The 24203-nt window shown below is 33.9% G+C and overlaps 1 protein-coding gene and 2 pseudogenes across 1 annotated transcript; 2 read left to right on the top strand and 1 right to left on the bottom strand.

Moving 5' to 3' along the window:
* Window positions 1-3085: 3085 nt before the first annotated feature.
* Window positions 3086-3844, bottom strand: LOC147392422 (kunitz trypsin inhibitor 5 pseudogene; annotated as a pseudogene).
* Window positions 3845-4918: 1074 nt separating this feature from the next.
* Window positions 4919-10907, top strand: LOC147392421 (kunitz trypsin inhibitor 5 pseudogene; annotated as a pseudogene).
* A 3958-nt stretch (window positions 10908-14865) lies between these two features.
* LOC147392420 (uncharacterized) lies at window positions 14866-23030 on the top strand. Its single transcript, XM_086459181.1, has 3 exons — window positions 14866-15487; window positions 18253-18310; window positions 22253-23030. The coding sequence occupies exons 1-3, from the start codon at window positions 14879-14881 to the stop codon at window positions 22879-22881; spliced, it is 1296 nt and encodes a 431-aa protein (XP_086315307.1). The 5' UTR covers window positions 14866-14878; the 3' UTR covers window positions 22882-23030.
* The last annotated feature ends 1173 nt before the right edge of the window (window positions 23031-24203 follow it).

The raw sequence follows: 24203 nt of genomic DNA, 5'->3' as shown, positions 1-24203 counted from the left end.
ATGCCAAAATATTGAATAATGATAAACTGATGATGTGGTATACACCCCTGACGTGGCATGTGGTAGAACTATAAATGTTTTCCTTGGGATGCACAACTGCACATATTTACAGGGATGTGCAATTGTGTTTCTCAAGAAAAAATCCATGGTTCTGGCACATACCACATCAGGGGTGTATCTAGAGGTGGGGTGTCAGAAAATCATGACTCAAAAAACTTGATCACAGAACTTACTAGAATCTAGATCCACTACTCACATGAAAACACATGCATTGAATGGCATCCCTAATTTGCAAAATACCCTTGTTAGTTACAAAACTACCTTCGCTCTACTTTGACGTGGCATGCATTGAAGAGTCTGTGAGGGAAAAATACTTCCAGATCATATGAACTCAGGGTGGAGGATTGAAACTCCCTTCACACACCTTACACATGACACGTAAGCCACAATTCAAGGAAAGAGTCGTGATAATATGACTCGTTAGGTGGCATACTCAAATTATTCTATGACGTGACAAGTTCATGTACCATAGATTTGAACACCTCGGGATACCCAATTGCACTTTCCCATAAAAAGTGTATCCCAAGGGAACTATGTTTCCCAAGGCATATAAATCTACGATTCTTGAACTTGTCCACGTCATGGAGTCATTTGAGTAAGCCACCTGGCCAGTCATATTATAAGGAATCTTTAAGGAAATTTTGAAAAAGAGAGATTTTAGGCATTAATCCCTTTTATTGTGATTTAGGTAGCATGTGTTTAGGTGTGTGGAGAGGTTTTCAACCCTCCACGATGGGTGCATGCCTTCTGGATTCACAAAATAAATTATATAAAAAAATGGAGAGTCCGGATCATATGTACCGAACGTGGAGGATTGAAACCCTCCTCTCACACATTAACATGTACCACTTAAGCCACAATCCAAGGAAATTTTGGAAAAGTGAGATTTTAGGCATTAATTCATTGGATTGTGACTTACGTGGCATGTCTTTAGGTGTAAGAGGAGGTTTACAATCCTCCACACTAATGAAGGACTAGCACCACGTGAAAAAAAAACTCTTAGAATTTCATAAAATTTGACGGACCATGACATCAAAATTTTCATTGTCGAATTTTTTTCTTCCGACAAGTCGAAACCATCAAATTAATGGAGGATAGGAGAAATTCGACGGCTCCATGTCATCAAATCTAAGAAGCGTCACAAATTACAATGGTCCTAGACCGTCGAATTTTTGTTGCGAATTTTCCAGTTTTCACGTAGTGGGGCTCAAGGATAAGACACTTAAGACCAAACAACCCCCCACCCCGGCTAGAAAAGGTCCCAAAAAGGCCAAAACACTAAATAGAAGTTCCCAATTAAAAAAGAGAGATTCTATTGTCACACCAACTTTTGCTAAAACCACCCTAATTCAAATGTTTTCTTTTTTATTTATTTAAAGAGACTAGATTTTATTCATGAGAGGAATTGAAAACCCTTACATGGGTAGATGACTTTCCCAGGACAAGGTTACATAGAAGACTACGAGAAGTTACATATGTGCTTGGTATTGAACTTTCTCCTAATAAATTAAAAGTTGAAGTCATCCCGCTGACTGAAGTAAGAACTTATATTTGCAACTTATCCTAATTCAAATGTTAAACACCAAAGAATTAGCATACATTTGGGGTGGCATTAGAGAAAATTGGTGTGTCAATAGAAGTTCTCTTAAAAAATTCTTAGTGATCTCTTGCACTTGGTATTTCCTAAATAAATTAAAAGTAACTTCTAAGAGTTTCATTGTAAAACTTGAAAGTTACCCAAATACTCTTTAAGAATTCTCAAATCCTACCTACAACGTTAAAAAACAGGAAAAAAAATTTATTCCACTTTCAAATATATATATATATATATATATATATATATATATATATACGGTGATCGGAGTTGGTTTGGATTTGATTTAGATGCTAATATCAGTTTTCTTAGGAGTTTTCTTGGTAAGAAAGGTTGTGATTTGAATTTTCATATGGGATTTTTTGTAATTCCTAATATAATCTCTCTCTCTCTCTCTCTCTCTCTCTCTCTCTCTCTCTCTCTCTATATATATATATATATATATATAATTCTTTTAAGAGAGAAAAATATATTGATATTTTCTTAGATTGTATTCTTTGTTACTTGTGTGCAGTTATTCTCCTTCGACACAAGAAAGATCATGATATTGAGAAGAAGCACAAAAAGACATGATGAATTTGTAAGATCTTTGTTTCTTCTTTAGCTTACTTCTAATTATGGAGCCTCGTTAATTAACTAGATTCTTACATTTTCTTTATAATCGTTGTAGAATTAAGACAAATGAGCTCTCGAGAATTCCTTGGAATAAATTAATGACTGAGTTAAGGGAGCCACTTGATATTGCAACTTCGCGAAACAATGAATCTAGAGTAATTAGATCGCCATTGAAAAATATGATTGATATATGTATATAAGGTGGTTGTATGTTTAAAACTATGTGATCTCTTGACTTACACTATTGCATGTTGAGAACTTTTCATAGACTTCGGGATTTACATATGACTAGTCCCATCCCATAGGGTGTGAGAATAATTTGTGATATCAAAAATAAATAAATAAAGTAAGATATATAAATTCAGGCCCGCCTCACATTGACTCCAAGATGCGTCGTGCTGGCCTCGAGCCTGCATTTTCAAATGTGTCAGGCTTCAGGCGCATAGTCTTTTCTACACCTCTATAAATAATCTTCATATGGGAAACCGAAGTTTTTGGGTTGGCCCACGGGCGTTTTTACACCTCTACATATTTCGTCAAACCACAAGCGTGTTTTATTTTGTTCACCTTTTGGCTTTTGAGGATTAAATATGATAGAAGTAACACTCTTACAACAATTCAGTGGGGCATATATATACTATAATTTCGTTCAATTATTCTCTGTATATACCCTGCTAATTGGGTTCTACTAACCTCATACAACAATCAACAAAGTTTTCAGTTTCTATCAATAAAGAAGAAATAAAAATTAGATTATTGAAAACAAATAATTATAACAGTTCCTGCAATTGTTTATCCTCCAAAGTTTAATTAATATATTCAAACCCTCTTTATTATCATTATTATATTAAATAAAGCTTATACATCATAGGGGTTTTGATACTAAAACAAGAACCATCGTTTACACCTTCTTAAACACAACCTTAAAAGGTTGATCACTTAAAGCCAAACGTCTCACTCCATCCTCGACATAAATGCCAATGTTACCACACTGCGGTCTGCAGATGTTACACACAGTAGGGCAATAATAAAGCTTGTAAGCATCCTCATATCTATCAATCTTAAACCAATTGCTCAAAGTTGAACGACCTGGATTCCCTTCGACCCCACCCGTTGTCACGAACCTTTGCCCAGTGAATTCATCAATACTGCCAAGCTGCCACACCGTTGATTGCACACAAGTCTTCGAAGCAGAGAACTTGATGTTGAGATCGGTGCTAACATCAACGCTGTCTTCCGTTGGGTCCACAGGAGTGAACGTCAATGGAAGACCATTTGATAGCTCGTTTTGATCTTGGACGACATCCAATGGACAAGAGCCATTCCTTGTGCTTGCTAGGGTCACCCCACCACCACTTCCACGAATGGAGGGCAGTATATAGTACTCTTGACCTGATTTAACGTCGTTGCCCGATGTGTCATGAACGTCTTCAAAGTCATCATCATCTAATAACACCCGTGACGCTTTGATTGTAACGGTGGAGATCAAAAGAGGAAGAAGAAGAAGAAGAAGGGAAGATGTCTTCATCGTAACTAATGTATGAGCTGTTACAGAGTAATTATGAAGAAGAAATGAAGGGAACGTCTCCTATTTATAGAGTTTGCATGACACGTATCGTGTACAAAGTACAAACAGAAAAAATTTATGTTGAAGGAGACACTTTTCTTTGCCTTCTTATTTGACAATTGTAACATTTGATCATTAAGTCAAAAATTTGAAGAAGTCAAAAAACTTATTTTATTGTGCTTATAATTAAATAGTGTTAGAGGTCTCAAGTTTTCATTAACTTATTTGATGTTCTAGATGTATGTTTAAGATTCAAAAATCAGTAAGCACCTGATATGTCCAGAGATATCAAGTTGAGTTAACTCAATGGCTTATAAGTTAGCTCGGATGAATCATATTATATTAATAATTAAATATTTTTAATTATTTAAAATCAATATTGGAGACTTACCTACTTTGATACGAAAACAATGTACGAAAGAATAATGACTATGACTAGTAAAAATCTAGCAATTTCATGTTCTCACAGTTTATAAGATAAGATAAGAAGTAATGTCCAAGAATCTAAGTTTGTTGATTTTTCTTCATTCAAATATTACAAATTTCACATTCGTTCCAATATATCATCGGATAGTTCTAGATCAACCATGTCGTGATCCGATAAAATGTATGAAAATATCTTGTTTAAATATACGAACACCGAATCCGATAGAATCTGTCCAATACTTATTGGATCATTTTCAGATTCGATCCAATTAAGATTGGATTGATACCAAATTGACCTGATCCGATCCATCCATTTACAGCCCTAATTCGTCACATGGGCTTATCCATTTCTAGTACACTCTAATACGCAAACAATGTGTAATAAGATAAGGTTATTTGACTTTGACTCCTTCAAATGGTGACTCATAAGTCATTATCAAAAATTACAATATGAAAGTGAATGAAGGTAGAAGAAAGTGTTGAACCCAATAATGTGCCATGCAAAGAAGTTGCAAACTCTATAAATAGGGGACGTTCCCTTCATTTCTTCATCATCATCATCACTCATATCACATAATAAATTACAATGAAGTCTTCTTCGATTATTCTTCTTGAATCCATTGCTACTCTTAACCTTTACGATCAAATTGTCCCCAATGTTAGCTGATAATGCACCTGAAGTAATGCGTGAGACATCGGGCAATGAGGTTCGATCAGGTCTAGAGTACTATATACTACCTATCACTCGGGGATGAGGTGGTGGGTTAACCCTAGCACCCAACAGGAATGGGTCATGTCCATTTGATGCACTCCAAGATCAAAATGAGGCATCAAACGGGCTCCCATTGACATTCACTTGGCCTTAATGTTTTGAACAATGCTAGAGCACAAGCATGATTTCTAATTTTACCCTTAATGTTTTGAACCAATTACAATCTAGTATTTATATAAAATTTGTATATGTGAAAGGGCTACAAAATAATTTTAATAATGAAAATAATAATAATAATAATAATAATAATAATAATAATTCTAACAATCTCCCACTTAGCCTTCACATATATCTTTTGTTTAAAAATGACTTTCTGAATTGTTGCATTTTAAATAATCGAGTGCACTCTTTTGAAAAATAATTGTTCAAAACAATTTAGATAATCTTTAACTGGCACCTTCATTTAAAGATACTATTAATGATGGATCATGGATGTAATAAAATATTTTTTTGTTGGCCCTAAGACAGTTTCATAGTCTCAAAACTAGTACTATCAATAAATTTAGGCGTTTATCTTTACGTGAACTTTCTTTATGGTATTAGGGCAATGTACACTCCTCAATATAATTTGTATGTACATTCCCTAGGTGTCCAGTTTCATACTTATCGTATGTCATTCTGATATCTTACTAGCAACCAGTCATGTGATATTTCATCACCTTTCTATCCAGAATGAAGACTTCATAAACGTGATGTTAAGTCATGTCTAGTCCAAGCATTTTCTAAAACTTTACGAGTACATTTACTCACAGGTAAAGATAACATGTGTATACAATAATACATAAATAATGACTAGTCATAATTAATTCTTTAAGCAACAATAAATAGTCTATGAAGAGTATAAATAAATCAAAACAAGCATAAAATAAACTTAATACTTAAATAGCTTGACAAATGACATGATAACTCCCATACAAGTTATATGTTCCTTGAAAAACTTTGGCGAGAGTTCTTTTATGAAAAGGTCAGCTATCATATTGCTAGAATCTATCTTAGCAATCTCAATCAATCCTTCACGAACATTTTCACATTTTAAAAGATACTTTATTTCGATGTACTTGTTTCCTCTTATCACTCTTTTATTCTTTGTAAAATTAGTGACAACATTTTTATCACAATAGATAACAATATGTCTATCGATGGAATCTACAATCTTTAATTCATTAATAAAATTCTTCAACCAAACTGTTTGACAGGTTGCTTTGTAGCATCCAATAAACTCTGAATACATCTTCTTTGATAATATCTCCTTCTTGAAGCTACACCTCACAATCATCTGTAATAATATATCTATGTTCTCGGGTATATCTCTTAATGAGAATGATTGATTGTGGAACTGGGACCACTACCACTTGAAGATTGGATTCTGGTTAGATTGTTGCATCTTCTTCTACAACGACTGTACCAATTGGTGAAGCCAGCAAATGAGGTAAATGTTGTGAAATAAAATATATTGGTGGATCACTACATTTCTTGTCAAATATAATCTTTATTCGCTTTTCACTTCCATTATTTTGACCATATTCAAGAAACTTAGTAAATTAGTAACTTTAGTAGCTTCAAGTTTCCGTTGCTCAATCATCTTACCTTTAAGGCAATTCAAACAAGCATCAAAATTTGAAAAATCTAGAAGACCTAGAATTTCTTTCTTAACTTAGGATTCTAGTATTCATTAGAAATGTGACTTAATTTTAAAAGTCATAACATAAAAGAGTTTTCCAAATAACTAAGACGCTTAGACCCCGGAACATACAAACCAACAAATAAACATATCAGAGAAGAAGTAAATATACTATCCAAAGATAACTGATAAAAGCCATCTAATAATAAAAAATAATAAAAAATGTCCAACAATGTCATTATGATAAAGAACGTGCATCCTAGTATCGCGAAAAAGAAAAGAAAAACATAACTAGCAATATCCAATCTAGAAATGAAAATAACGTTTCGTCTAAAAGATGAGATGTAAAAAGTCTCCTCTAAAATTAAAGAATGTCTTATATCGAGAATAGGGTGATAAATTCCAACAACATTAACTTGTAATGCCTCTACATTCCAAAGAAAAAGTCTATCATCTGATCTAAGGTTTCTCTTGCTGACGAACCCCTCTTGGATTCTTTTGCTACTAATTCTTACAAGCAAAGAAATTCCTCTTCATGTGTCTCTTCTTCTTATAGAACTAATAATTTTCACTATCTATTTTTTTAGCCTCTGTCTTTTCTTTGATTATTTTCTGATTCTTGAAATCTTTGAATTCTTTTTTTGCTAGAAGTTCTTATTGCCGCCTTTCTTGAAACCCTTATTCTTAAAAATTTTCTTACTACTTGCATGAACTGCCAAGTGTGCTGACTCAATTTTCGAATCTCTCAATCTTGTCTCCTCAGTGACACAAAGGGAAATCAACTGATTTAGATCCCATTTAGTTTTTTGTGCATTGTAATTAACTTTAAAAGTATCAAAAGAATAAGGTAGACATAAAACTGCTATGTGAACCAGAATGTCATCTTCAAAAATAATCCCCTTCTCTCGGAGACCAATGACAAGTTTGGACATCTTAAGTATGAGTTCCCGCACATTTTCGTTACTATCATATTTCAGATTCATCAACTAACCCAACTATTCATACTGAACAAATCTCTTTGTTCCCACAAACTATTTCTTGATGATCTATAACAGTTTCTTAGTTGTATCTGTGATCTGAATACCACCTCGAAGAATCTCACTAATAGATGTTCAAATGATCATCATAGACAATCTATTAATCTTTTCCCATTTAGCAAAATGGGTCCTCACTAACTCCGTAAAATCTGAAAGTGGAACTAGTGGCATGTCCTCAAAAATAATAAAATCAAAATCGATGCATCCTAATAAAATGTCAATATTCATCTTTCAGGATGAGTAATTATAGTCATTAAGAGGCTCAATTCCTGCCAGACTCTTCTGAATCAATGACCCATCCATAGTTGCAATAAGATATGGTCAAACATTAAAATATATTATGGAATTCAATTCTTTCAATTCGTACTAGGGGTTTTAGTTGAATCATTTCAGAGTGTTTTATTAAGGGTAAAATTTTCCACTTTACAGGTACAAATAAGTTATATCATCAAGACTCGCCTTTTGGCTGAGATGTTAATATGTTGTATGTTCCAAAAAATTACGTTGGAGTACGCACATAGACCTAACCATTCATGTTCCAGTTCAATCCAAACACTATCCACACCTTTAAGCAAGAGTGTTATCCTTCTCTCCCCTTTATACTTGTGACTATTATATTCACTCGATCTACACAAACATCAATAAATCACCTTTAAACAGAAGTTAGTGATTTCATGCAAAAGAGTGTCACAAAGTGATCTCAGTGAGACATTAAATCTCATAATTCAAGAACCTGTAACTTCCATATAACGGTCACCTTTAGGTAGACTATTATCTTATTTTCATCACGTTCCTTAAACGATCACTCAAAGCGTCTTCCTAAACCCCTATATGCAAGACCTATACCTTAATATATCTATTTTTTTTAATTATTCTTGTTTTGCATGTGGGTACATTAAAATAACAACTAAATTTTCAATATAAAATAAAGCAATTATAGATATATTCTCCAAAAAGGTACAAATTAATCTGAACTTTACTATTATATGTTATTATCAACAAATTATTTTAATAATTTTATTGAATAGATCTTGAAAAAATATTCAAAATGGACTCTTGTTTTATTCAAATCGGAGTTAAAACTAATTAGTTATGGTTTTTCAAAGTTTTTAAGGGAAAAATGATTTTTTAATGATCTGGTTCACACTTGAACCAACTGAACCGGTTTGGATGAACCGAGTTTACTTAATCCGGGTTAGAGTTTGACCCAAATGAGTCGGTTAAATGGGTCGGTATGCTGAATCGAGCATGACCCAACAGATCTTTAAAATCATAAGTTATAATATGAATCGAGCTTAACCCAATCACAACAGCCAAACGAGCTTGGACCAAGTGAAGGTTAAAATGGCTTTGCCCCACAGAATTTAAAATGGGCTTAGCCCAAACCAAATATAAAGCCTAATCGAAAATTGAATCGGGTTAGCCCAAAACGAAAACCCAATCGATCGCCTTCTTCGTCAAAAAAACCATTGATCGCTGAAAACCCTAGCAGCCATCGCAAAGTTGTAGCCGCTATTTCTCCGACCGACAGGTCTATCTGACGACGTCGAGCGACACCTACGGCCATCGAAAAATGTTCGGTAACCTCAGATTAAAACCACGACGACTGATTTTAAGAATCGAAATTTAATTTTTATTTATTTATTTATTTTTATTATTATTCTAAACAGATCTAAAATCTCTTCGATTTCAGATTCTTACAATCGTTTAGTTTATTCGATTTCATAATCTCTTTTATTTTAAATCATCAATGATAAAAACGATTTGGATCTTTCCTATCATTTCAATGGGTTCACCCCATGGAGGTTTTTCCTGTCGATCCAATCATCGCAGAGATGCGAACTTGAATAGGAAATTATTTGTAATGTCTTTAGAGAAATCGATTTCTATTCTATTCAAGTTCTTCGATTGATTTAAGAAAGTTGATTCGTTTGGTCCTCTTGAAGTGAAATTGATACGATTTTAAAGAATAAAAAAATATATTTATTCAAAAATAGATCTGGATTAATATCAGATTTAATCAAGATAAATCTAGTTTAACTCAAGTTTAATCAAGGTTTTGAACAAGAAAAAATCCAATCTCGGGGCTCTGATACCAATTGTTTGTAAAATACTATGAACATAATATACATGGATCTAGGATTTGATCTTGAACAAAAACAGAACAATCGAATCGAAAAAATAATAATTGTAAAATACCTGGATTCGCTTTTCCGATTATCCGTGAAGGATATTTTGATATTGATATGCAAAGATTAGGCGTACTATCCCAACTCTGCCTACACCTTTAGTAATGGGAACCTCTATCTCAATAATAGAACAATCTGCGTGTGTAAAGAGGAGGGGACGACCACCTATTTATAAAAGAGGATACTAGATTTTCTACCCATCGTAGAATTCTAGTATAAAATGAATACCACTTAAACTTTGATAGGATGTTCACTAACCCATCATATTTGATGTTGGTAACCAATGCTAAACCAAAAGCATGATTTCCAATTTTACCTTTAATATTTTGAATCAATTACAATCCAGTATTTATATAAAATTTGTATATGTGAAAGAGCCACAAAATAATTTTAATAATGAAAATAATAATAATAATAATAATTCCAACAAATTAACCCTAGCACCCAACAGGAGTGGCTCATGTCTATTTGATGTAGTCCAATATCAAAACGAGGCATCGAACGAGCTCCCAATGACATTCCTTCTAGTGGACCCAAAGAAAGGGATCATTCGTGTTACCACCGATCTCAATATCAAGTTCTCCACTACAACAATCTGTCTGCAATCAACGGTGTGACAGCTTGCTGATTTTGATGAATCAATCAGGTAGTTATTGGTGACAATAGGTGGTGTTGAAGGAAACCCAGGTTGTTCAACTTTGAGCAATTGGTTTAAGATTTAGAACTACGAGGATGCTTACAAGCTTGATTTTCGTCCTAGTGTGTGTGACACCACCTTTCAAGTCCTTTGTATGGACATTGGTATTTATACTTATAATGGAGTGAGACGTTTGGCTACAAGTGATCAGCCACTTACGGTTACGTTTAAGAGGGCGTAAAAAGTGATTTTTGTTTAAGAGCCAAAGCCAACTCTTAGTCCCCTCATTATATGTATGTCTTTATGTGTAACACACTAGTGTGAATCTTCTATGCTACTTTGTATGTATGTTATTATATGTATCAATGATAATAAAGATGATTGTGCTATTCTGCTATCACTTTTTTTTTTTTTGATCGGTAATCTGGGTTTTAAGAGGACCCTCCTTCCCCATAATTTATTAATCATCCTCGGATAAAATTACATCTTACATCATCAAGAATGATTCTCATGAACTCTTTGAGACATGACTCCTTCAATGATAGAAAATGAAAATTTTGGTGATTCGTGTTTGAAATTTACAAGAACCCACATAGAGTTTATGCAAAGAATAATAGAATAATTTTAACTATAAGGAAATCCTATCCTAACTGGTAAAAACTCCATCAAATCATGCTAGTATTGTCTTTATACTTATAGAGAACATGATCCTGTGTATAAATATCATTATTCTTATTACAATGTACCTTAACTAATAGATTAATATGAAAAGTTCTAACTTGACTATGTTAGTCAGGTCAGAAGCCTTACTAGACTTGTATTGGTAGGAAATTAAACTGATTGTAGTGGATTAACTATAGCTGGTTTTCTCTTTGAATGGTGATAACACTACATGAAAAACTTAAAATTTGACAGAAAAATTCGTGTGGCGTAAGCCGAAGAATTTTGAAAAGTTTAATTTGTGAGCTTGAACCTGTCAAATTGGATTTTTATTTTTTATAAATAAATAAAAAACAGAGTCTATATGAACAAAATAGGAGGGAAGAAGTAACAACAATATATAATTTCTCTCATTTGCTTTGTCTATTTTCTTATATATCTCTCTCTTCTCAATCTCCATCTAACATCTCTCGAACTTTGGAGATCTCACATCTCGTGATCTCTCGCGTTCGCCCGATCTCACATCTGTCGCGATCTCTCACGACATGACATACTAAATCGACTCCCCTGACGTGACAAGTTTGTGAATTGTAAATCCATGCTCCTTAGTATTCATAATTGCACTTCCCCAAAAAAAATTGTATCCAAAGGGAACTGTGAGCCCAAGGAGTATAGATCTATGGTTCTCAAACTTGTCACATCAAGAGAGTCAATTGAGTATGCCACATGGGGTAGTCAGATTATCACAACCCTTTCTCTTCCCATGGTTTTCTTGGGCTTAGCTTACAAAAAATGACAACAACATCCTTATACAATAAAAATACAAAATAACACAAAAGAAATTCACAAATATATGATCATAACCAAGTGATTTTTTGCTCACAACCTAACAACCCATTTGACACATGGCATAAATGGCATAAATGGCAAAAGAAATAAGAGAGAACATTTATCTCCTACTCAATATGGAAAAGCAAAATTTCTTGATTAGATCACCTTGTGGTATTCAAAAACATGATCCAATACTATAATTCATAGGGGACAAAATTCTACGAATTTTATAAATAAAAAAAGTTATTTTTCACTGTTGAATTTTAATTTTAAATTTAAGTGCTCACTAGCCATCCACTTTTAACACCTTGGAACAAGCTTGAAAAACTTTGCTTTTTTGAATTGATTTTTTTACCATGAGTTTTTTAATGAAATCTTGAAGGTTGAGTTGTTCTATTTCCACTATGATAATCCATGTGGACCCCACGACCCTTTTCAAAATTTGAAATCTTAAAATTAAAATTTTGTACGCTGAGGATGTGCAAGCAAGAGAGAAATTTTCTCTCTATTACTTACATCATCCGCACCATATGTCAATCGGTTGTTGGGTTGTGAGCAAATTTACTCACAACACCATAACTCGACGAAATTTTGAGGTTAAAAGGGTAAAAGAGAGGAAAGATAGTAAGGTTAGACAAGTATTATTGAAAAATTAGGTAAAAGATGAAAGATAGTATGGATATTATTGAATAAGAATGGGGGAGGAAAGGAAAGATAGTAAAGTTAAAGAAGGTAAAGAGAAAAAATAATAAAGAGGGATAGTGTACCTATTTAGGGTTAATTAAGCCAATATTATTAAAATGTAAGAAAAAATACAAATTAAGACCGCCTAGGGGTTCCTAATTCAACCAATCACCCATAAATTATGAGCCCAAAAAGGAAGGGCATTTTGAGAAAAAACAAATATTACATTTTGAATGAGTAGCAAACAATGCACGGGCATCAACTAAAAATTTTCTTCTCCAAACACATATTGCACATCCCTTAAAATATGAAGACACCAAACTATTAAATTTTCCATCCGCCAAGGAAAGCTTCCTCCATTTAGAGCTTCCACCAATAACCTTGAGTCTAAAGCAATTAATATTTTTTTCACTTTGTAGAGGCATTAAGGATAGACCAACGAAGAGGAATAGTATACCTACTCTACTATAATTGGAGTGGCATGCTTATGCCCTACAACAGTGTCAATTTCTCATTTAATGTTTTCTAAAATCTTTTTTTTTTTTCTCCTACAATCTCTAGTTCTCCATTTACCCAACCCTATGTTAAATCCCTATTTCTTCTCTGAATCCATTAAGCCCATTGAACTCAATCCTAGTTTCATCGAATTGGAGTACTACTTCATCACTCGACAGTATTGGATCAACGACAAGCAGCAAACCTATAAGATTTGTCAACACTATTAATGTTTTATTAGATTTTGATGCATTGTTGATCATTTTTTTTAAAAGCCATAGTGTGGTGTTGTTATAATCTAGTAGCAAAAAACAGTGTATTTTGAAAAAAAAAGTGTTTTAAACGTGTCTTGCATCTCTAACGATTAAAATGATTAAAAAATGCAATTTTTTCCATTGTGACAAAAAAAATGCTGTTTTATTCCCATTTTTTCACTTTTTTTTTCATAAGAAAAAAATGTTTTAAACACTTTCTGTTTTTTTAATGTGGGATTTGTTACATTATATATATATATATATATATATATATATTGCATAATTTTTAATATATTTTTTTATTTTTTATTTTTATATTCTTTTCTGAAGTTTTCCCTTGTTGGTTTAAATCCGTCATGCCACTTTGGTACTATGATTATAATGGGTCAATGGAAAATAACATTTTGTCATTTTCATTTTTCAATCAAATTTGGCATTTTCACATGTATGGATTGCGTTGCATTCACCAGTCATAGATCACTGCATAGTGCATTTCCAAGCTGTAGTTTAGGCCGAGTTTTGGGCCCATTGATCAAATAACTGGTATTTCTTGTCTAGACACCAATAATGAGAATCGTCATTTATTTAGTTGTTGGATTTGATGATTTTATATCTTAAGAAGAGGAGTGATGGTGGGTTCCTAGCCCATCATGAAAATATTTCAATCAAGTGGTTAGGAATGATTTGTTTGGTCTCGGTCCAAATAATTGACAATCTAGAATAGTCAGAATATTGTATGGATCATGATCAGTCAAATTTTGCAGACTTGTTACATGGGCTTATCATAAATCCGTAGTCAAAAGTCTACTTCATCACGTGCTTGTCATAAATCCGTGGTCGATGAATATAAATTTTTAGACTTTGACTTGTACAAAATTGAATTTTTATTTGAAGTTATTAAAAAAGACTAATAATTTTGTAACTCAACCTGACAGTGTGACTCAAAAACTCACTGGCGTATCATGCACAAAGAACCATAGATTCTTTCATTCAGGATACACAACTGTACCCTCGGGATACACAAAATGCAGATGGCAGGTTGATTGTGTATCGTGAGCGAATGAATCTATGATTCTTTGCCCATGCCACATCGTGAGTTTTTGAGTCACTGTCATTAAGAAATGGGAAATTCTGGAGTGCCTATACTGTCAAAGTGGTGCACAGATCCATAGATGCTTTCCTAGAGATATGAGGAAAAAGCATCTATGGTTGTGTTTGCACCTCCACGACAGGGCAGTGTGAAACAAAGCGTGTGCACATTTGACATTTCAAATGCTAGGGAAAAACAAAAAAGTTATTTGACTTTTAACTCCTGCAAAGTTTGACCTATGATCATATGATACAATTTGTCTTCTTCAAACCAATATTATAAATAGGAGTGAGGTTCCATTCATTTTTTTCTTCATCACCACTTTGTAACAACACATAAAATTACAATGAAGACTTCACTTTATCGTCTTCTTCCCCCGTTAATCTTTGCTTTTACTATCAAATCATCGTTGGTGTTAGTCGATGCTGCATTTGAAGCCGTACGTGACATATCAGGCATCGAGGTCCATTCGGCTCAAAATTACTATATCCTACCTGTTATTCGCGGAAGTGGTGGTGGGCTGACCCTAGCAAGCACCAAGAATGGCTCATGCCCATTGAATATCATCCAAGATCAACATGAGGTATCAAATGGTCTCCCATTGAAATTCACTCCTGTTGACAAGGATGGGATCATTCGTGTTTCGACTGATCTCAACATTAAGTTCTCCGCTTCGACAATCTGTGTGCAATCAACAGTGTGGAAGGTTGTGCTCGATGGGTCCACAGGAAAAAGATTCGTTACAACGGGTGGGGTCGAAGGGAATCCAGGTGCTTCAACTTTGAGCAATTGGTTCAAGATTGAGAAATATGGGAATGATTACAAGCTTGTTTTTTGCCCTACTGTGTGTGACACCTGCAGACCCTTCTGCGAGGATATTGGTATTTATATTGAGAATGGAGTGAGACGTTTGGCTCTGAGTGATAAACCATTTAAGGTTATGTTTAAGAATATGGTCATTGTTTAAGAATCAAAGCAAACTCTCAGCCACCCTATGATGAGTGTAATACACTACTAGTCAGTGAGAATCTTCTCTGTGTAAATTATATTTTATATAATAATGATAATTAATACAGATGGTTGAGTATGTTAAACTTTGAAAGAAAAAAGATTGGAGGATCTACTGTTATTTATGTTAAATAATTTATTTTCTGTCTGCTTCTTTTCAAATGATAGAAAATGGAAAAAAAAAAAAATCGCTGATTGTTTTATGAGATTTCGGGAACCACAATGGGGTTTAAGTAGGAAATAGTGGAAAGAAATCCTAATCAGAAGGAAATCCTAAGCATAGACTATGGAAATAGTTCTATGATGGCTCAATAGAGCCATCAGAGCATTGTTTGATCTCCAAGGTGGTGCTAAGGAAACTCAATCTCCAAATTAATAAGCCGATTGTGTAGAAGGACTATTAGAGGCGTAAGATTGTGTAGAAGAGGCCACAGGAGCCATAGGTAAGAGAGAATCAAAGAACTATGGTAGGAGGTTGGGTATGCGGCTGACATGGTAAGGACACAGAATTGCACATCTTTTTCCTATATATCCTGATGAAAACGATCTTTGGTTCTGTGCCCTTGCCATGTCAGCCTCGTACCAATACTGCGTGCATTCATCGCGACTTAATTGCAAAAGAATAATGATGAAAGCACGTGGTTTTTGCATGCGTTGGGTATCCTGCTGACATGGAAAGGGCATAGAACCGCGCATCTTTTTTCCTTTGTATCCCCCTGAAGAAGATCTATGGTTGTGTGGCCTTGCCACGTCAGCCACATTCCAAAAACCGTCTGCATTCATCATGATTCATTGCAAAATAATACTCTGGATAGTGAAAAAAAAACGTGTAATGATTTTATGACCACAACATGAAAAAACCTATATGTAATGGCCGTCAAATTTTTTATTTTCAAATTTATTTTTTTGTTGGATCAAAATCGTCAAATTAATGGAGGATGGGAGAAATTTGATGGCTCTAAGCTGTCGAATTAGGGAACATAAAAAATGTCAACGGCCATGGCCCATCGAAATTCGATTTCTAAAATTTTTAGACTTGACCCATCGAATTTTCTTGTCAAAATTTTCAATTTTCATGTAATGGATTCTCCCAAGTGGCATTCTCAAGATACTCTCCTGATGTGGCATGTGCTAAAACCAAAGATCTTTTCCCTTCATGATATACAACTACACATATGTATGCATATGTGCATCCCGAGGCATAAGATCTACAGTTCTAGCAAATGTACGTTTGGAGAGTATTTTGAGTAAGCCACGTAGGGGAGTCAAATTATCACAACTCAAAATATATTGAATAATGATAAATTGATGATGTGGTATACACTCCTGACGTGGCATGTGGTAGAACTATAAATGTTTTCCTCGAGATGCACAACTGCACATATTTACAGGGATGTGCAATTGTGTTTCTTGAAAAAAAAATCCATGGTTCTGGCACATACCACGTCAGGGGTGTATGTTAGAGGTGGGGTGTCAAAAAATCATGACTGAAAAAATTTGCTCACAGAACTTACCAGAATTTGGATCCACTACTCACACAAAAACACATGGATTAAATGGCATTCCTAATTTACAAAATACCCTCATTAGTTACAAAACTACCCTTTGCTCTATTTTAACAAGGCATGCATTGAAGAGTCTGTGAGGAAAAAATACTTCCGAATCATATGAACTCAGGGTAGAGGATTGAAACCCTCTTCACACACCTCACACATGACACATAAGCCACAATTCAAGGAAAGAGTCGTGATAATATGACTTGCTAGGTGGCATACTCAAATGACCCTATGACATGACAAGTTCATGTACCATAGATTTGAACACCTCAGGATACCCAATTGCACTTCCCCATAAAAAGTGTAATCCAAAGGAACTATATTTCTCGAGGCGTATAAATCTACGATTCTCGAACTTGTCCATGTCATGGAGTCATTTGAGTATGCCACCTGGTCAGTCATATTATAAGGACTCTTTAAGGAAATTTTGAAAAAGAGAGATTTTAGGCATTAATCCCTTCTATTGTGCTTTAGGTAGCATGTGTCTAGGTATGGAGAGAGGTTTTCAACCCTCCTCTCACACATCAACATGTACCACTTAAGCCACAATCCAAGAAAATTTTGAAAAAGAGAGATTTTAGGCATTAATTCATTAGATTGTGACTTACGTGGCATGTCTTTAGGTGTAAGAGGAGGTTTACAATCCTCCACACTCATGCATACAATCTGGATTCTTCACAATATATCATACCTCTAATGAAGGATTGGCACAACGTGAAAAAAAAACTTGTAGAATTTCATAAAATTTGATGGACCATGGCATCAAAATTTTCATTATCGAATTTTTTCTTCCGACAGGTCGAAACCATCAAATTAATGGAGGATAGGAGAAATTCGACGGCTCCATGTCATCAAATCTAAGAAGCGTCACAAATTACGATGGTCCTAGACCGTCGAATTTTTGTTAGGAATTTTCCAGTTTTCATATAGTGTGGCTCAAGGATAAGACACTTAAAGGCAAAACTACCCCCCACCCCCACTAGAGGAGGCCCCCAAAAGACCAAAACACTAAGGAGAAGTTCCCAATTTAAAAAGAGAGATTCTATTGTCACACCAGCTTTTGCTAAAACCACCCTAATTCAAATGTTTTCTTTTTATTTATTTGAAGAGACTAGATTTTATTCATGAGTGGAATTTAAACCCCTTACATAGGTAGATGAATTTCCCAGGACAAGGTTACAAAGAAGATTACGAGAAGTTAACAGATGTGCATGGTAATTGAACTTTCTCCTAATAAATTAAAAGCTGAAGTCATCTTGCTAACTGAGGTAAGATCTTATATTTGCAACTTACCCTAAATCAAATGTTAATCGCTGAAGAATTAGCATACATTTGGGGTGGCATTAGAAAAAGTTGATGTGTCAATAGAAGTTCTTTAAAAATTCTTAGAGATCTCTTGCACTTGGTATTTCCTAAATAAATAAAAAGTAACTTCCAAGAGTTTTATTGTGAAACTTGAAAGTTACCCAAATACTCTTTAAGAATTCTCAAATCCTACCTACAACGTTAAATAACAGGAAAAAAAATTTATTCCACTTTCAAATATATATCCCCTCATTGGAGGTTAACATAAAAATAATATAATAAAATAATTTTTTTCTGAAAAAACCTTAAAGTGTTTACCTCATTTATTCTCTCTTATGTTTCCCAATTAACTTCTCCTAGACTCTCCCTACTCAACTCTTTCATAATATCTGTCATGTTCTCTCGCACAAAAAATCGAATTTGAAGAATCAAGGAACAAAGATGATATTCATATAAGGGTAAGATTAAGATTTGGATTTATTTTAAATAATTTGAACCAATATATTGAATATAAAACAAGACTCATTTAAAATTGTGCCTTAGCCTCAACTTGTATCAGCCACCAAACTAGGTGAGAAAAATATAAAATTTGTTTTTGTGAGGTTACCCATCAAGTCTACAACAGAGATGTAGACTTTCCATCAAACCTATTGCTGGGTTGGATGGTAAACCCAGGCTCAACCCTAGTAGTAGATTGCCAAAACCCTCAACCTGAGCACAACTCAACCCGTCCATCGAGCCTAAGCTCAACCCGAGCTTTGATATTATGAAATCGGGTTGAGCTCAGGTTAGCCCAAGTTTAAGTAATTTTTTGTGATTTGGTCAAATTGGGCGCATTGAATATTTTAAAAATAGATATAAAAAATCAAAGACAAAACTGCTAGTGAATAAAATTGCATTCAACCTTCAAATCCATCATTGAGAGAATATTTAGACAAGCCATACTAAACCAAAGTTCACATTAATATTAACTAATTGTCCACAAGTCATAATAATAAGATGGAATATAAAGCTAAATAAAAAAAATATTTAATTAATATAAAAAAATATTTATCTATTAATATATGACATTGGATTTAGGTTGAATCAGGTTGTTCGTACCCCTAATGCAAGCTCAACTCGAATTGAAATTGGATCAAGATATTCTGATCCAAGCTCAACTCATTTTCTACCTAACTTGACCCAAGCCCACCCATGTATAGGGTTGAGCCCGGGTTAAGTTCAAGCCAATCTGCCTAGTTGCAGCCTAACCTGAGATGTTATTTTTCCTCAACACAAGTCTTTCTCACTTGTGGAGATCATGCTACAAAGTGCTACAGAGAAATTGCGCACAGAGGATCCGTTCCCAATGAGAAAAAGTTGAATAAAGAGTGTTTTTTGCTCACAGCCTAACAGTTGTTTGACATGTGGCGTAAATAACATAAGCAATAGGAGAGGAAACGATGATTTTTTTTTTTTTTTTTTTTTTTTGCATACAAATATAAAATTAAGGACTTTTAGCATAAAAATTCCATAAATGTATGGAAATGTTAAAATAGAGCTATTTGCTATAGTAGCTCGGCAGAAATCCCCTCACCTATACTTTCTCAAATAAATCCTTGAAAAATAAACTTTTAAATTGTAATTTCCTTATTATCATAATGAGAGAATGGTGGCCTTGTTATTAGGGCTAGCAAGGGAGCAGATCATCAGTAGCCTTTTTTTTTTCTTTTTTTGTTTCCTTGTAGCACTTTCTCTATTAATCAAGAGAATGCCACATCATAGAAAAATAACATTACAAACCCTTGTCTTAATGGCCTAGATCTAATTTAATGAAGAAAAAAAGTGTCCTTTTCACATGATACAACACCTTGAAAATGGACAGTCACTAAAACCCCAATTTTCAATTTTCAGCTGTTTTAATTTGAGGTTGACGTGGCACACTATCAACCGTCAAAAAGCGCTATTGAAAAAAGGAGCTACAAAGGATCCAATGAGTTGGGTGTGGGTCGAAAAAATCATATACTTGCATCTTAATCCAACTCTATATACAGATAGCTTTATCCTATATGTCACCAAATTTAGCTAAAGATATAGATATGCTTTTTTTCTTTTTGCTAAGCTATAGATATTTGATTATTTATCCAATTTTTTAAAGGATGTCCGTGTCGTACCCAAATTTCAAGTGGATATCCGAATTAAATATATAAAACTCACTGTGAAGATGATGGAAGAACCTTAATTTTGGGCTATACATATATATTTTTGTGAAATTATTGTATTGAACTTGAATGAATGGATATTTGAATTGGAAATATAAGATGCATATCCGACCCTTAAAATTTTGGATAAAATAATAATGAATAATTTTACCTTAATTCTTAATTGGGTAAAAAAGTGTACCCATACCCAAATAACTTGAGTCGGATAGATAAGTCGGGTAAACAAATATTATCCCACCCATTGCTAGCCCTACTTATTATTCTACATAAAAAAAATTTGTTTAAATTGCAAATGTTCTCTTGCTTCTGATCTCTACATTTAAGCTAACATCCACAATTTTATTTAGAATGAAATTGGATTTTAACATAATGAAATATACTTGCATTTATAAAAAAATTTAATTAGAAATAATGAAGCCATGGGAATTTCTCATTTAGTGTTTTCTAAAATCTAACTTTTTCTCTTACATTCTCTCCCTCGCGTTTATCTTATATTAAATCCCTATTTCCTCTCTAATTTCTCCTACTTTGAATCCATTAATTCCACTCAACCGTATCCTAGTTTCATCGAATTGGACTATTTCATCATGAAATAATTTGTATTGACTCGTTCAAGACAATCTAGAATCATTATATATGATATTGTAAGGACATCTTTTTTTGCTAAACAAGTGAAAAAATATTATTATAAAAGAGAAGAAAAATTACAACAAGCACCTTTCTATAAAGACGTGTCCGATATCCCAAACGGTATGGCTAAGAATGAACAAACATCTAGGGACCAATGATTCAAAATGAAAAGGAAACTTCCTACCTTTAAGAGCATTAACCACTAGAAGAGAGTTTGATTCAATTTGAAGCTTGACGACACCTAGAGGAATGAGAAGTAACCCGTGAAGAAGGGCACTAAACGCCACCTTTAAGGACATGATCAGTCAAATTTTACTGACTTGTCTCGTGGATTTATCATAAATCAGTAGTCAAAGATCTTCTTCATCATGTGCTTGTCATAAATCCGGGAGTGAATCCTCTGTAGTGGTTTTTTCCTACAGTTCCTTGCAATGATTTTGATACAGTATTGAATCCATCACTTTAAAACTCAATAGCACTCAATTCCTCTGGTTTTTAAATCATAGATCAGATTTCTTTTTTTTAAATCCACAAAAAGATTTTTTAAAACCACAATCAAATGTTTTGAAATTGAACGGACATTGAACTCTTAAATTTAAAGAGTTTAGATTTAGCGTTTAGTTGATTTGGCGATATCTCAACCGCTCAAAATCCTTGGACCATGATGACTCATATAAATTTGAAGTTTTTGATAAAAAATTTTAAGTTTAAAAGGATAAGAAGAAAAAGAAACTAGAGAGAGAAGACTTCAATGGCATTAATTTCCTCATTAATTTGGGTGATTCCTCACATGGGCTTTTATATACATATCTAATGTACAAATAATATATCAAACAAGAAAAGTAATTTGACTTTGACTCTTTCAAAAGTTTGACTTACGGTCAACTGATACAATTTTAAAATAAGAATAAGAAACTTATCTCCTTCAACCCAATAATGTGTATCATGTAGGCTCTATAAATAGGATTGAGGCTCCACTCCTCTTCTCATCACCACTCATAAGTCATAACAACACATAAGTTACAATGAAAACTTCTTCACTTCTTCTTCTTCTACTACCCTTGCTAATATTCGGTTTTACTATCAATTCTTCATTGGTGTTAGTCGATGCTGTGCATGGATTTGAAGTCGTACGTGATGTATCGGGTGCCAAGGTCCAATCAGGTCATAATTACTATATATTGCCTCTCAATCGTGGAACTGGTGGTGGACTAACCCTAGCAAGTATCCCCAAAGGCTCATGCCCATTGAAGGTCGTCCAAGAAAAAAATGAGGTCTCAAATGGTCTCCCATTGATATTCACTCCTGTGAAAAAGGAAGGGCTCGTTCGTATTTCCACCGATCTCAACATCAAGTTCTCCGCTGCGACGATCTGTGTGCAATCAACAGTGTGGAAGCTTGTGCTCGATCAATCCATAGGAAAAAGATTGGTAACAACAGGTGGGGTTGAAGGGAAACCAGGTGCTTCAACTTTAAGCAATTGGTTCAAGATTGAGAAATATGAGAATGGTTACGCTCTTCGTTTTTGCCCTACCGTGTGTAACACCTGCAGACCAGTGTGCGGGTACATTGGTATTTATATTAAGAATGGGATGAGACGTTTGGCTATGAGTGATAAACCATTTAAGGTCATGTTTGAGAAGGTATAAAATATGGTTTTTGTTTAAGAATCAAAGCCAACTCTCAGCCACCCTATGATGAGTCTAATTGATACACTACTAGCCAGTGAGAATTTTCTATATGTAAGTTATATTTTATATAATAATGATAATCAATAAAGATGGTTGAGTTTGTTAAACTTTAAAAGAAATGAGATTGGAGGAACTATAGTTATTTATGTTCAATAATGTATATATATACATGGGTAGCTTTCAATGGCTAACTTTTTGGCAAAACATGAGTTGGAAGTTTTGGAATGGGCTGATTTTTTGGTGAGGATGATCTCTAAGGTGAGGAGATCATCCTCATCAAAAATCAGCCCATTCCAAAACTTCTAACCCATGTTTACAAGTTGAAAAATCGTGGACCATCCATATTTTGTAAACTATTTTTGATGGGGTTAGAAGTTTTGGAATGTGCTGATTTTTTTGTGATGATGATCTCCTCACCGTAGAGATCATTCTCACCAAAATCAGCCCATTCCAAAACTTCTAACTCATGTTTTGAAAAAAAATTTGCCAAAAAGTTAGCCATTGAACGAGACCCATATATATATAGGGAAATGTTCAGCAACAAACATTTTGACAAATATTTTGGCAAAACATTTTTCAAAATATGGGTTAGAGGTTTTGGAATGGGCTGATTTTTTATGAAGATGATCTCTACGGTGAGGAGATCATCATCACCAAAAATCAGTCCATTCCAAAACTTCTAACCCATGTTTTGAAAAATGTTTTGCCAAAATGTTTGTTGCTGAACATTTCCCTATATATATATATATATATATATATATATATATATATATATATATATATATATATATATATATAATATATATATATATATAAATATTTTGACAAATATTTTGGAAAAACATTTTTCAAAATATGGGTTAGAGGTTTTGGAATAGGCTGATTTTTGGTGAGGATGATCTCTATGATGAGGAGATCATCATCACCACAAATCAGTCCATTCCAAAACTTCTAACCCCATCAAAACTGGTTTACAAAAAATGGATGGTCCACGATTTTTCAACTTGTAAACATGGGGCTAGAAGTTTTGGAATGGGCTGATTTTTGGTGATGATGATCTCCTCATCGTAGAGATCATCCTCACCAAAAATCAGCCCATTCCAAAACCTCTAACCCATGTTTTGAAAAATGTTTTGCCAAAATGTTTGTTACTGAACAGGACCCATATATATATATATGGAAATGTTCAACACCCTACACTTTACCCTACGCTTTACCAAACGTGTTTTGTCTTACATGGGTTAGAAGTTTTGGAATGGGCTAAGTTTTGGAATGGGCTG

This window comes from Akebia trifoliata, chromosome 11 (assembly GCF_017979445.1).
Source record: "Akebia trifoliata isolate Shusen 1 chromosome 11, ASM1797944v1, whole genome shotgun sequence".
In the NCBI taxonomy this organism is placed as follows: Eukaryota; Viridiplantae; Streptophyta; class Magnoliopsida; order Ranunculales; family Lardizabalaceae; genus Akebia; species Akebia trifoliata.
Note: the sequence above shows the minus strand (reverse complement) of the source record. Positions and strands in the feature narration are given on the sequence as shown.

Bases quoted from the DNA above. Each gene is read 5' to 3' on its own strand.
- LOC147392420 (XM_086459181.1), top strand. From the start codon at position 14,879: ATGAAGACTTCACTTTATCGTCTTCTTCCCCCGTTAATCTTTGCTTTT. The intron at 15,488-18,252 runs GTCATTGTTTAA...TTACATAGGTAG, and splicing joins AGGTTATGTTTAAGAATATG to ATGAATTTCCCAGGACAAGG. The intron at 18,311-22,252 runs GTAATTGAACTT...ACAACACATAAG, and splicing joins GAAGTTAACAGATGTGCATG to TTACAATGAAAACTTCTTCA.